The following is a 13743-nucleotide window of genomic DNA, read 5'->3' as shown; positions in this document are numbered from 1 at the left end:
CTGCATGTTACTCTTAAGGATTCTCTCTATCTCTCTTGTCTATACCTTAGAAATGCTTCCTTCTTTTTCTGAACCAAAACCTCAATTTCTTCAGTCATCCAGCATTCCCTACATCTACCAGCCTGTCCTTTCACCCTAACAAAAATATATTGTCTCTGGACTATTGTTATCTCATGTTTGAAGGCTTCCCATTTTCCAGCTATCCCTTTACCTGTGAATAACTGCCCCCAGTCAGCTTTTCAAGGTTCCTCCGAACACTGTCAAAATTAGCCTTCCTCCAATTTAAAACTTCAACTTTTAGATCTGGTCTATCTTTTTCCATCACTATTTTAAAACTAATAGAATTATGGTCGCTTGCCTCTCGGTGCTCCCCCACTGACACCTCAGTCACCTGCCCTTATTGCCCAAGAGTTTTGCACACTCTCGTAGGAACATCCACATACTGAATCAGAAAGTTTTCTTCTACATACATAACAAATTCCTCTCCATCTTAAACCCTTAACACTATGGCAGTCCCAGTCTATGTTGTAAAGTTAAAATCCCCTACCATAACCACCCTATACTCTTACATATAACTGAAATCTCCTTACAAATTTGTTTCTCAATTTCTCTATGATTATTCGGGGGTCTATAATACAATCCCAATATGGTGAGCATCCCTTTCTTATTTCTCAGTTCCACCCAAATAACTTCCCTGGATGTATTTCCAGGTATATTCTCCCTCAGTACAGCTTTAATGCTATCCCTTATCAAAAATGACCCCCCCCACACACCCTCTATCCTTCCTATCGCATTTGTATCCTGGAGCATTAAGCTGCAAGTCCTGTCCTTCCCTGAGCCTCATTTCTGTAATTGCTATGATATCCCAGTCCTAACCATACTCTGTGTTCACCTGTCTTCTTTGTTAGGCCTCTTGCATTGAAGTAAATGCAGTTTAATTTATCAGTCCTAAATTTGTTCTTTCTGCCTTCCTACCTACCCTGACTGTTTGACTCACTCCCTTTACCAACTGTACCAGTCTCAGATTGATTTCTTTCCTCACTATTTCCCTGGCTCCCACCACCCTCCACCCCACCTCACCTCACTCATTTAAATCCTCTCGAGTAGCTCTAACAAATCTCTCTGCCAGTATATTTAGTCCCTTTCCAATTCAGGTGCAACCCATCCTTTTTGTTCAGGTCACTGTACCCCAGAAGAGATTCCAATGATCCAAAAATGTGAACCCTTCTCCCATACACCAGCTCCTCAACCATGCATTCATCTGTTCTATCCTCCTATTCCTTCCCTCAATAGCTCGTAGCACCAGGAGCAATCCAGATATTACTGCCGTCAAGGACCTTATTTTTAGTTTCCTGCCTAGCCTTTTATATTCTCCTTTCAGAATCTCATTCTTTCCCCTTCCTATGTCATTGGTTCCAATGTGTACAATGACCTCCTACTGGTCCCTCTCCCCTTTGAGAACATTCTGCACCCTCAGAGATCTTTCATCCTGGTACCAGGTAGGCAGCACACCATTCTGATTTTTTGCTGCTGGCTGCAGATGTGTCTGTCTGTGCCTCTGACTAGAGAGTCCCCTATCACAATCGATCGCTTGGAACCCGATGTACCCCATTACATTAGGGCCCGTCTCAATACCAGAAGCTTGGCTGTTCGTGCTACATTCCCCTGAGAATACATCACCCCCTACATTTTCTAAGACAGCATACTTGTTTGAAATGGGATATCCACAAAAAACTCCTGCACTACCTGCCTACCTTTCCTGGAGTTAACCCATCTATCTGACTGTATCTGCAGCTTTTTTCCCTTCCTATAATGGCCATCCATCACATCCGTGAGCCCTTGTAAATTCCTCATTGCCTAACTGTTGCTCCAACCAATCCAGTTGATCTGATAGGATTCACAACCAAAAACACTTCCTGCAGACATAATCCTCAGTAACATGTAAACTTTTCCTAAACTCCCACATCCAACAAGAACAACATATCACTCTACTAAAGGCCAACTTTGTTCCTTCACAATCTACAGACCCAGAAAATAGCACCACTCATTTGTTCTAAAACAAACGTGCTTCAGGGTAACTTAGTACGTATGGTTTGTATTTTTAAAATTTTTAATCGAGACAGATTTCAATAAAACATATACTCAGGAAAGAACCCACGATACTTACTAATGTAGATTTACGGCAAGGTTTCACATTAAACACTATGCACTTATCTGTTCCTATGTTGTGACTGCCCCTACAGATTCCTCCAAGATCAGTTGTGAATTTTCCTGTTTGGTATGTTTTCCTAGATGCACTCTGATGTCCAGAGTTACATTAATTCAAATAGCAAAGGCAGTAACTGCGCAGATTCAGTTAGCAATGTAGGCTTCTTTCTCTTCCCTCCACCCCCCCTTGCTAACCACATGCTCACTGTCTTCATTTGGTTTTTTCCCTTTTAGAAGTGCCGTTGGATCTAGATGGGTATATGAATAGGAAGGGTTTAGGGGGATATGGGTCAAATGCTGGCAAACGGGACTAGATTAGGTTAGGATATCTGGTCGTCCTGGACAAGTTGGATCGAAAGGTCTGTTTCCGTGCTGTACATCTCTGATTCTAGATGCTGCAGACTTGCTGAGTTTCTCCAGCATTTTTTTTTGCATTTCAGATTTTCAGCATCTATAGTTGTTTCCCTTTGCCTTAAGGGATCGGTGTTGTTTTCTAAGCAATCAGCCACAGTGATGTGTAAATTTTTGTTATTGGCCTTTTAACTTCCCACAGCAAGTGTTATTAAATTTTTTAAAATTGATTTGAAAATAAGTTATAAATTGTCAAAGTAGGATAAATGTCAAAAATCTTGGGGAGGCAATAGGATGTCGCTGTATCGTATTCCATTCACGCACTTGGGGAGGGACAGGCCTTCCCTGCATCAAGGACTTCTGGGATTTGGTCCCACTCACTGAGAGCAACCAAAAGGCCAGCTTCACTATTGAACAATGGGAATCAGTCGAAGGGGGCAAGTTTCACAGCAAAGGCAGGGTGTTGGCTCTTAGTGAATAAAGGTAAAGTTACCATTGTCCCAAAGGATCATCTGGCTACTCTCTCATTAGAGAGATAACTGGTGATGAGTTTATGGTAAGAGGGTCATCACATTTCAGGACAGTAGCAAGGCTGGGAAGTTGGGACCTTCATGGTAACCTTATTAGAATTGAACGCATGCTGTAGGTATCACTCTGCTTTGCAAACCAACCTGCAGCCAACTGAGCTAACCAACCTCCAGCAGGACCAATGGTAGTCCAAAAGTCAGACATTGAATGGGTTCGAATGAGTGAATCCCCACCTCACAAGTTTTATTGTTGTGTTGTGTTCCATATGCCATTAAATTGATACCACGCGTGATGGGATAAGCTGTCTAAGTGTGCATTATTTTCCAACTTAAGGGCCTCAATTGACAACAGGAAAGAAGGTATCCATTGACCTTCCTGCCATAGGCTAAGTTCAGGCGAAGGCCAGAAACCCAATACCCTCATACTTGATTAAGGAATTCAGCCCAGACAGACTCATCACAGGGAAAGCTACAAGATTCCAGCCAATGAAAACATAACAAAAAGGAAAGATTCTAATAGTAGTAAAATTTTGTCAATATATTAACAATTTCTTTGATTAGGTTTAACCAAAAATGATTTGGCGAAGATATCTGGAATTGTATTTGCATTGCTGAAGTATGAATTTCTACAGCTTGAACAGTTAGTAAAGTTTTTTGAAGAAATGGTAACTGCAGTAATGATTGACATAAGGCCCACCAGTTTGAGGCTGAAGGACCATCACACAGCAAGTATCTACTTAGATACAACGAAAAGTGCTCTGGATAAATCAAGTTTAATTTAGCCATGACATGATCATAAATCTGAGTTATATCACATAAAAATAATAATGTTCAAATTTGCATCAGCCTCCCGTTAGTAGCATAATCAACAATTTGCATTGATAGTGTGCCTTTAACATAAGGCACATATTATCTTCAAGGAGTATAAATTGGAGAAAATGCACTCCCAGCTGAAATGAATGGGATTAAATACAGATGACAGTTTTCTTTTATATTCTCTGCATTTGTGCTAATATAATTAAATCACAAGATCATTGAGAATCAATCCCAGTAACCTTCGAACTGTGAAGATGAAAATATGGTTTATTTACAACAGTCGGGTGTTAAGCAATCAATCAGGCATGATACGGCTGGACTTGATCATGGTTGTAAATGGGAGCGATATATGTTTGGAAAAAGCACATCAGTACCCCAAATCAATATTCTTCTGAAATAACGTTATTACTTTACATTTCTCAGTCTTCATTTTTAGCTAAGGGGGTTAGAATGGCTGCTTTGTCATCATTCCAATCTTTGATCAAATATATCAAACTGAATTCACTGGAACCTCCCTACCATCCGAAGTCATCTCAAGTTCAAAGAACATGATTGTTAAAGTGGTGCTGGAAAAGCACAACAGGTCAGGCAGCATCCAAGGAGTAGAAAAAAAAATCAATGGGCAAAAGCCCTTCATCAGGAATAGGGGTAGGGAACCTGCAGGTTGGAGAGATAAATGAGAGAGGGGTGGGGGTGGGGGTGGGGAGAGGAGAAAGTAGCATACATTACAATAGGGGAATGGGGGTGGGGATGGAGGCGATAGATCAGAGAGGAGGGTGGAGTGGATAGGTGGAAAGGAAGATAGGCAGGTAAGGACAGGTCATGAGGACAGTGCTGAGCTGGAAGGTTGGAACTGGCGTAAGGTTGGTGGAGGGAGGTGGCAAGGGGAAATGAGGAAACTGGTAAAGTCTACATTGATGCCCTGGGGTTGAAGTGTTAATGGGCAGAAAATGAGGCGTTCTTCTTCCAGGCGTTGGGTGGTGAGGGAGAGGCAGTGGAGGCGGCCCAGGGCCTACATGTCCTCGGCAGGGGGGGGGGTGTGCAGTTGAAATGTTGGGCCACAGGGCAGTGGGGTTGATGGGAGCCTTCCACATCCTCCTTCCTCACCTCCATCCAAGGCCCCAAAGGAGCCTTCCACATCCAAAGTTTTACCTGCACATCCAATGTCATTTATTGTATCGGTTACTCCTGACGCGGTCTCTTCTACATTGGGGAGACTGGACACCTCCTCGCAGAGCACTTCAGGGAACATCTCCAGGACACCCGCACCTATCAACCCCACCGCTCTGTGGCCCAACATTTCAACTTCCCCTCCCACTCTGCCAAGGACATGCAGGTCCTAGGCCTCCTCCAGTGCTGCCCCCTCACCACCCAGAGGAAGAACACCTCATCTTCCACCTCAGAACACTTCACCCCAGGGCATCAATGTGGACTTCACTAGTTTCTTTATTTCCCCTCCCCTCCACCTTACCCCAGTTCCAGCCTTCCAGCTCAGCACTGTCCTCATTACCTGTCCTACCTTCCTTTCCACTCCACACTCCTCTCTGACCTATCACCTTCATCCCCACTCCCATTCACCTATTATATTCTATGCTACTTTCTCCCCCTCCCCACCCCCACCCCACTCTTATTTTTCTCTCCACCCTGCAGGCTCCCTGCCTGTATTCCTGATGAAGGGCTTTTGCCCGAAACATCGATTTTCCTACTCCTTGGATGGTGCCTGACCTACTGTGTTTTTCCAGCACCACTCTAATCCAGACTCTGGTTTCCAGGATCTGCAGTCCTCGTTTTAACCTATATGATTTTTAAAGGTTAGTTGTCGAAGCCCCAGGCTACAAGTCCATGAGGATCTCAGGGCTATATCTTAGGCTTTTTTTAAAAAAAGCTGCTTCATCAGTGGCCTTGACATTCTCATTTCTGAATTTTGTGATGATGTTTACAAACGATTGAATGAATATTCAACTCCATTCAGTTTTAAAACAGCTGTTTAAGATTGGCTAATGACCCTCAAGATATTCAATTATATGGTTTCTTGGTGGGGGAAGAGGAAGAAGAAGGTGGAGAAAAAGAGAGGTTTCACAGTATGAATCACATCATCCAATCTCTAGGGTTTAGTCTGTGTCTAGTGCACTCAAACAATATCTACACAAGAACTTACCATTGTTTGATATCCATTTTGCCTCAGGACCCAAAGGATGAAAGTTGTCAGAGCTAGGAGCCTCACCAACCTTGAACTTTAGCATCATCTTTTGTACTTTCAAAAATGCATGTTGTTTACTTCAAAAATTTACTCCATTCTAATATTTCTTAACACCAACAACTTGGATTTTATAGCAATTTCAAATCTACCTGTTGGGATATGTTACAATACTTGTCTGGCAGATGGGACTTTAACTTGATACGACAACTGTGGCAAGATCCCAATTTACAATTATTTATTTTAATCAACCCATTCAGATGTGTTATGACATCACTGAAGTAGATGAAACTTGGACCCAAGCCTTTGTACTCCAAGATGGGGCACTATTAGTGCCACAAGACCCCGACATACATTTGTACTTATTTTGAAGTCTCAAGAAAGTTTCATGAAAGTAATCAAATACAAAATAGAGACTGATTTTTGTAAACATTGAATGATACTTTCATAAAGTACTAAACTCTTTATTCAGACAATATTTCCATTGTCATTGTTGAGTTGGTTAAATCTACTTCATAACTTGTTTTTCCTGACATATTTGAAGAATGTAGGATTTGTTTTATATAAACAGTAGGAAATCCAAAATTAAAAAAACAGGAAGTGCTGAAAATACACTGCAAACATCTGTTGAGAGAAAAATAGTGGGTAGAATTTACGGTCCTCTCCAGGAAGAGGCTAGGCACAGGTAGGCTGTAAGATGGAATAAGCAGAGAAGATAGAGAGAATTCAGGAAAGGCAATGGACTCAAACAGGAAGGATCAAGGATAGTCTTCTCATTTGATGTTCAGTTGAGGTCCTTAAATGATTTTTAAAACTAACACCGCTGGTACTTTCCTGCAGTAAAGGAAAGGGACCCTTTCCACTCAAACTCCAGAGATCCCCTTGATAGCAAGAGGGGGAAATTTCTTTAATTGAAAAAGTCTTCCCCTTGAAAATACCTGTGCCCTTTAAACTGACTTATGTTCCTCCCTATTCTTCAGGGCATACCTGCCTCACCCTAATAAGTTTACCCCCTGATCTCTGGGTTCCAATGCTCCATTGATGGAGCTGTGGCCTACAGTAGTACTGGCAATGGTGCAACCATTTCCACAAGTTCCAATATGGTTAAAAACTGGGTTGCAACTATGTAATTAGTCATGAGACCAGCCCCTGCACCCCCACCCAGTATTTACATTGCCCCATCATGTGATTTTTGTTTTAGGCTAGCTTTTCCTTCTCTGCAACAGTTTACATTTGTTTACATTTAAAAGCCACCTGCTTTTTGGTATTGCTTTCAAAGCTTTGTTACTGAACCAAGCCTGTTGATTATACCTCTCTGCCAGCTAGATTTCCCAATCACAGTCCATTTCTTTCCATGCCGCTCAACTGCATTTCCATATTATTTCTCCTTATTCCACCTATTCTGAGTTTTGTCAATAATCCTAACTTTCATTGTAATGCTTTCGACAATAACTACAAGAAACAGATATACATTGAGGAGATTTATGTCACTATTTGTATTCTAAAGTGGGAAGTTAGGGGCAATATGATTTTAATACCTTTGAAAAAGCATAGGTTACACAAATTTAGTCTAGTTCTGAGAGTTTTGTCTGAGGGCTTTAGACAAAAAGGTGCATTAAATTCTAGAGGTTTATAAAAGAGGCAAAGAGGAACTTTATTACACAAACTTGATAGGTTTTGGAACTCACTTCCAGGTTCCTTGAAGCACTAAGTGTCAATATGAAAGCTAGATTCAATAGTTAGCTGGAAGAAATGGAGACAAAGGGAAATGAGAGTGTACTGAGTAAATGAAATTAGGGTCATTTGTTTACATGGAAGGTAAATGCTGACTAGGACTAAATGCATTGAATGGGCTCTTCATCTTGTAACTTGTATACATGTTGGCAAGTGAATGACACAGAAGCACACCACTTTAAACATTTGGTGATCTGACCTAAAATTATTTTGCAAATTCATTTTGCAACATTATGTTGTAACTCATTATGGTCTGGATGAGCAGCAGTTTTGGCAATAGTCAGAATTATCCTTGTGGTATAAAATTGGTTGGGAGATTTTATATTTAAAAATAAATTGTTCACAATGTGAAACCAATGGAGAAAGTGTTTATTTTATAAAAAAGGTTTATTGACAATCTCTTACACTTCAAAACCAGACATAATCATAGCACTGCAGTAGATAAAAGGTAGCAATTAACTACCCTGCATCCACTACAGGAAGCTTGCACTGTTTGTATAAATGCAAGGTACTATGTTAGAGCAAGTCCAGCATGCCCATACAAATACAAAAATGGTTCAACTGATCAGTGCAAAAATGTGCAAACATTTAACAATACTGAACATCAGTAAAATAAATATCACAACTTTTAAACTCTATTTTAATCTAGTACCACTTGCAACTAAACATTAATGTAGAGTACCTTCACCTTCCAAAAAAAAAGTTTACAGACTTGTTTCATGCTTTCATTTCCTTTCCCTCAGACCCATACCCCCATGCATTTTGCTCACTATACCATCACTACATGTTTTTAATTGTCCTCATCCATAACCAAAAAAGTCTACTTCTAACAGTGGTATCAGTAAAAAGACAATAGGAAAACTGCATGAAAGTGTCCATTGTGGATCCTCTGCCTACTGCACTACCAACTTAATATGTTGGATGCTAAAGTAGGCATTATATACACACACAATATTCTGAATCCAAAATAATTAGTGAACTTCAAGTTATTAACAGTTGTATTTTAGAGAAACACTTCTATTGCTGGCTTAATAGCACTTAAGTCTTAATCTTAATAGTACAAAAATTACCCTTGAAGAGCAAGTTTGGCATTCAATCAGCATTCTTCAACAATTGGTCCCACAGAAGAATATAACTTTCTTTTGACTAATCTAAAGCCTGGACTAAGTTTCAGCACCCTTCTTGATGAATGAGAGAAACAGGCCCCTATAGCGAAGAAGTCACTCAGACTTGGCCAGCTATTATCATCTTGTTTAAAGACTAGAGTCAGTTCAAAGGTAGGAATGACACTGCTGTCATATACAATTTTGCCCAGCTTCTTACTTGTGTTCTCATGCTCCAGATTGATATAGATCACTGCACCACGCAGTCCACAAGGCTCATTGGCAGCCATTCGGAGTACATCTCGGGCTATTCTCCTACTCATGTACTGAGGGATCAAGAGCTCTTGGCAGTGCAGCTGAGATTTTTTTGAATTAGACAAGCAATGCTCTATCTGCTTAGCAAGATTTTGGCATGTCCTTTCTTCTAAGAATTCCTCCAGAAAAATAAAGTCATTACTAGACTGATTCAAGAAACAGGAATCTGTAAAAAAAAAAGTAATATGTGAAGACCTTTGAAATGAACTTTTAGGTAATGTATACTGACAAATATGATTGGAGATGATCTTATCCAAATCTGAAGTTCACATCCTATGCCCAAAACTAAGAGAATGTGGTACATTATCAGGTTCAATATTAGATATTCCAGCATTCAGGACATCTGAATGTTTTTCAAATAATATTCTCAGAGCCAAAAGTCTGATTGACTTGGAGTTACCATTTTAAAACAACTATTATTCCACATACAAGGGTGCATCTATTATACTTGTTTTTTTTTTAAATCTCTTCACTAAGCAAGAGTTTATTTAAAGTTAATTTGTTGCACAAGTGCACTTACTGGTAATAGTGATACTGCAGTATTAATATTCATGAAAATAAAATGCAATACATTTTAATAGGGTATTACCATATTTAGTTTCAAGTTTGTGATTTCTGCTATGGACCATCCATTTAACTCCACTGAAATCTTTATCCCCTATGTGTTGCTCGTCAAAGCAACTAAAAATGGAGCTTTTAATGCCATCACCTGAACTTAATATTGCAGTTTTACAACATTTAGAATGGTTCTGTTCAATGCTTGAGAGGGGTAAGCGGTTACTATTTATTATTATGCAATTGCTATATCTTTATTCTGAATTCTCGATTCTAGAATAGCGATGATGTAACTGATTAGTTTGAATCGGAATTCAGATGGAAGATATTTTACAGAAGAAATGTGAAACAAAAACGCATGTTACTTCATAGGTTTGAGAGAGAAACAAAACCTCATTTGAAAGGAAACACGTCAGGGTTTGGTCAGAAAAAAAATCCCATAATTCAGTTTTAAGATTGCAGCAGTTTATCTAATTATTAATTTGGACCAATTTAGGAAAAGTTTATATGAATTGAGAAAATTTAGAAAGAACCCCGAGTACTGAAAATGCCAAGACTTTAGTCACTTAGTATCGACTTGTTGCAATCAGCCCCAAGAACAAAGCGACCGAGCGACCCCATCAGCTCACCTGATCCAGGAATAAGGCTTTCGTCATCTGCGTTATGTCTCTCAAAAGGGATGTCACCATGTTTTATCTTCTTTGAACTTGTCACCGCTTCGCCTGCGAAACTGTGCTGAATGAGTTTCTTCACCAACTGGACTACACTATCCCCTTCATCGTCTGTAGGGCTTGTCCTTTTACTGTAAATAGTCGTGCCCCCAAAAGTCTGAACATACATCATCACCATCACTGCTAAGTGATGTGTCCCACCGTGTCCGGCCAGCTCTTCGTCTTCGTTAGCAGTACCGAATACAGATCAGAGCCGACTGCAGCCACCGCTTTCTACTCGAACGTTGCATCAGCTGTTGAGAGGCACATGATCTGATGTCAAAAGACTAGGGCCCAGCCCATCACACTCATTGGCTGTCGTACCAGAATTGATACATTGTAAAACCAATGAGAGAATTGTTACTATGTGCCGCGGGGAGTCCTAGATACAGAGGCGGAGCCTTTGTGACTCACTTTGACTGCAAGACGAGGTGGTAGAACTTTACTGCCTTTTCCCCCTGCTTTAAACCAATCAACTAAGGTTTTATTTTAATACAATTTTGTCCTGAAACAGTCTCCTTTGTACTCTTCTTCTTTGGGATAAAAGTAACTTTCTCTTCAATTGTTCACTATTTTTGTTTTCGTTATTCCATGGATATCGATTATTATTGATCAGGTCCAAAATAGCGAATACATTGATGGTGCTGTTAACATTGATTAATAACGATATCCAATTTCTGACTTAAGGGGCATGTCTTTTGGAGGGTATATTTGTGGATTGTGCCTAACGCATAACAAAGACACATAGAGCATGTGGAGATCTGAAATTCATAATACTTGGTGGTGGTCGTCATAGAGGAAGGGTGGGGAGATGTGGAGACTAGAATGGGTGTAGAAGAAAATTGGAGAATGGGTGCCCAACAACAAATTCCTTTGGCTATATGGGTTGTTTCACGAATAATGGAATTGATGGGAAGTTCAGGGATGGTAAAAGTGAAATGGAACTGACCTGGGAATTAGGGGTAAAATGCCAGGCTCATACAACTACATGGATGGGTATATGAATTGGAATAGTTTAGAGGGATATGGGCCGAATGTTAGTTAATGGGACTAGATTAATTTAGGATATCTGGTCAGCATGGACATATTGGACCTAAGGGCCTAATTCCATGCTGTACACCTCAAACTGTAAGTGTGACAAAATGATGGGAACAATTGATATAATGTGTTCTTCAGAAGCTATTCTAAAAATTAAAGATTCACTAGATTTGAAAGAGAAAGGTTTTTAAAAAGTGTGTTGAATTAAAAACATAAATTAGCATTGATTCTATTGACAAAGAAGATGACAGTAGTCTATATCCTCTAGAAATTCTGTGCAGCCTAACTCCAGTAGACTTGCAATTGCGTAAGCCTAGACTTACTGTGACTATTAAAGAAGAAGGAATTATGGCATTGCTGCAAACCTTGAATCCTGAACAAAACTTTAACATGGAACAAGTTGGTAGATAGGAAACCATTTTACTCAATGGTAGATGATGCAAGTAAAACAGATAGATTTACAAATTCCTAAAATAACATTGAGCCTGTTCCCAATTAACTTTTGATATTCTATGTTGATGGACATGTAAGAAGGGCTCGTGCCTGAAACATCAATTCTCCTGCTCCTTGGATGCTGCCTGACCTGCTGCGCTTTTCCAACAACACATATTCAGGACATGTAAGAAGGCCAAAGTTTTGAAAAAAAAAGTTTATCTGTGTTCTTATGTGTATGTTTGCATATGACTAGCTTAATGTAGATTTTTCAATGTGAGAAGTTTTGATTTTGTTAAAAGTTTTTAGTGAAAGAATAACTAGGCATCCTGTATTTAAAGAGGTACTGTTGCAATAACGATACCAATTTCAGAATCAGCTTAGTGTTATCATGGAGAAGGACATTCAGTCCATCACATCTGTACAGGCTCTCTTAATTAACATTCTCGTTTCATGCTATTCTCCTGCCTTTCCCCCATATCCTTGCATTTGTTTCTATTTAGGTATTCATCCAATGCCTGCTTGAAAGCGTCAATTGAACCTGTCTCCAATATACGTGCAGGTGGTACATTCCAGATCCACACCACCTTTTGTATGAAAAATACACTTTGCATTTGCTTCTTTGCAAATTACTTTAAATCTGTGTCATTTCATTCTTGATCCTTCGACGAGCAGAAACAATTCCTCACTATCTATTCTATCCAGTCCCCTCATGATTTTGAAAATGCTATCAGTTTTATTTTAGCCTTCTTCTCTCCAGCTGTTCCAGTATCTTCATTCTATCATCCCAACTTATCCCTGGAACCATTCTTATCAATTTCTTTTGCACTCTCTCCATAATATTTACATCTTTCCTATAGTGTTGCACGCAGAACTGTACACAATGCTCTAACTGAGGTCTAACATTGCCTTACATAAGTTCAGCATCACCTCATGTACTTTAAATTCTATTATGGCAGCAGGAAGGAGAAGTCACTGGGCAGCAGGAAGAAGGGCAGAATCACCAGTGACCGGAGGAAGATGACCAAAGGAATTAAGGTCCAGATGCCTGGAGGGCAGATTTGGGTGCCTCAGAAAGCAGCCAAGGAGTGCTGAGCTGCTATCTGGGGGGCAGGAAACCCAGCCAAAGTTGGGAGGAGGAGGCAGTGGTCCTGTGGGCTCTGGGCCAGTGGCAGGGAAATGCTGAGGGAGCAGAGGAAATTAATTGACCTGTCAAGTAAAAATAAAAAATAAAAAAAACCCAGGATACTTTTTATTAATTGCTCTCTCAATCTGTCCTGCCACCTTCAGTGCCCGTGCACATATCCACCCAGGTCCCTCTATCTCTGCATCTATTTTAGAATTGTACCCCTTTTTTCTACTGTCTGCCAACATTCGTCCTACCAAAATGCATCAGCACACACTTCTCTGCATTGAATGTCTCTTTTAACTACCTGTACACTCTACCAACTTGTCTTTGTCCCTAGGTAATTCTACACTGTCTCCCTTACAGTTGATAATGCTTCCAAATTTCATATCATTTGCAATCTTTGAAATTGTACCCTGCATACCAAGATTTAGATCATTAATATTTATCAGAAAAAGCAAAGCTGCCAATTTTGACCCCTGGGAAGTTCCATTACAATCCTTCCAACAACACAAAAAAGATCCATTGACCATTACTCACTTTTTCTAATACTCAACCAATTTTTTATCCATGTTTCTACTGCCCCATTTATTCATGAGCTACAACTTTTCACTCAAGGATGTTTTGTGGC

The 13743-nt window shown here is 40.0% G+C and overlaps 1 protein-coding gene and 1 long non-coding RNA gene across 3 annotated transcripts in view; one reads left to right on the top strand and one right to left on the bottom strand.

Annotated features, from left to right (window-relative positions):
• Positions 1-13743, top strand: part of LOC140492106 (uncharacterized) — a 54410-nt gene that overhangs the window by 16593 nt on the left and 24074 nt on the right. The gene's annotated exons all lie outside the window — the stretch shown is intronic.
• On the bottom strand, positions 8200-10765 carry LOC140492105 (DNA damage-inducible transcript 4-like protein). The gene is made up of 2 exons (XM_072590855.1): positions 10436-10765; positions 8200-9417 (listed from the first exon to the last, which is right to left on the bottom strand). The coding sequence occupies exons 1-2, from the start codon at positions 10653-10655 to the stop codon at positions 8930-8932; spliced, it is 708 nt and encodes a 235-aa protein (XP_072446956.1). The 5' UTR covers positions 10656-10765; the 3' UTR covers positions 8200-8929.

The sequence above is a fragment of the Chiloscyllium punctatum genome, chromosome 20 (genome assembly GCF_047496795.1).
Source record: "Chiloscyllium punctatum isolate Juve2018m chromosome 20, sChiPun1.3, whole genome shotgun sequence".
Taxonomy (NCBI): domain Eukaryota; kingdom Metazoa; phylum Chordata; class Chondrichthyes; order Orectolobiformes; family Hemiscylliidae; genus Chiloscyllium; species Chiloscyllium punctatum.
Note: the sequence above shows the minus strand (reverse complement) of the source record. Positions and strands in the feature narration are given on the sequence as shown.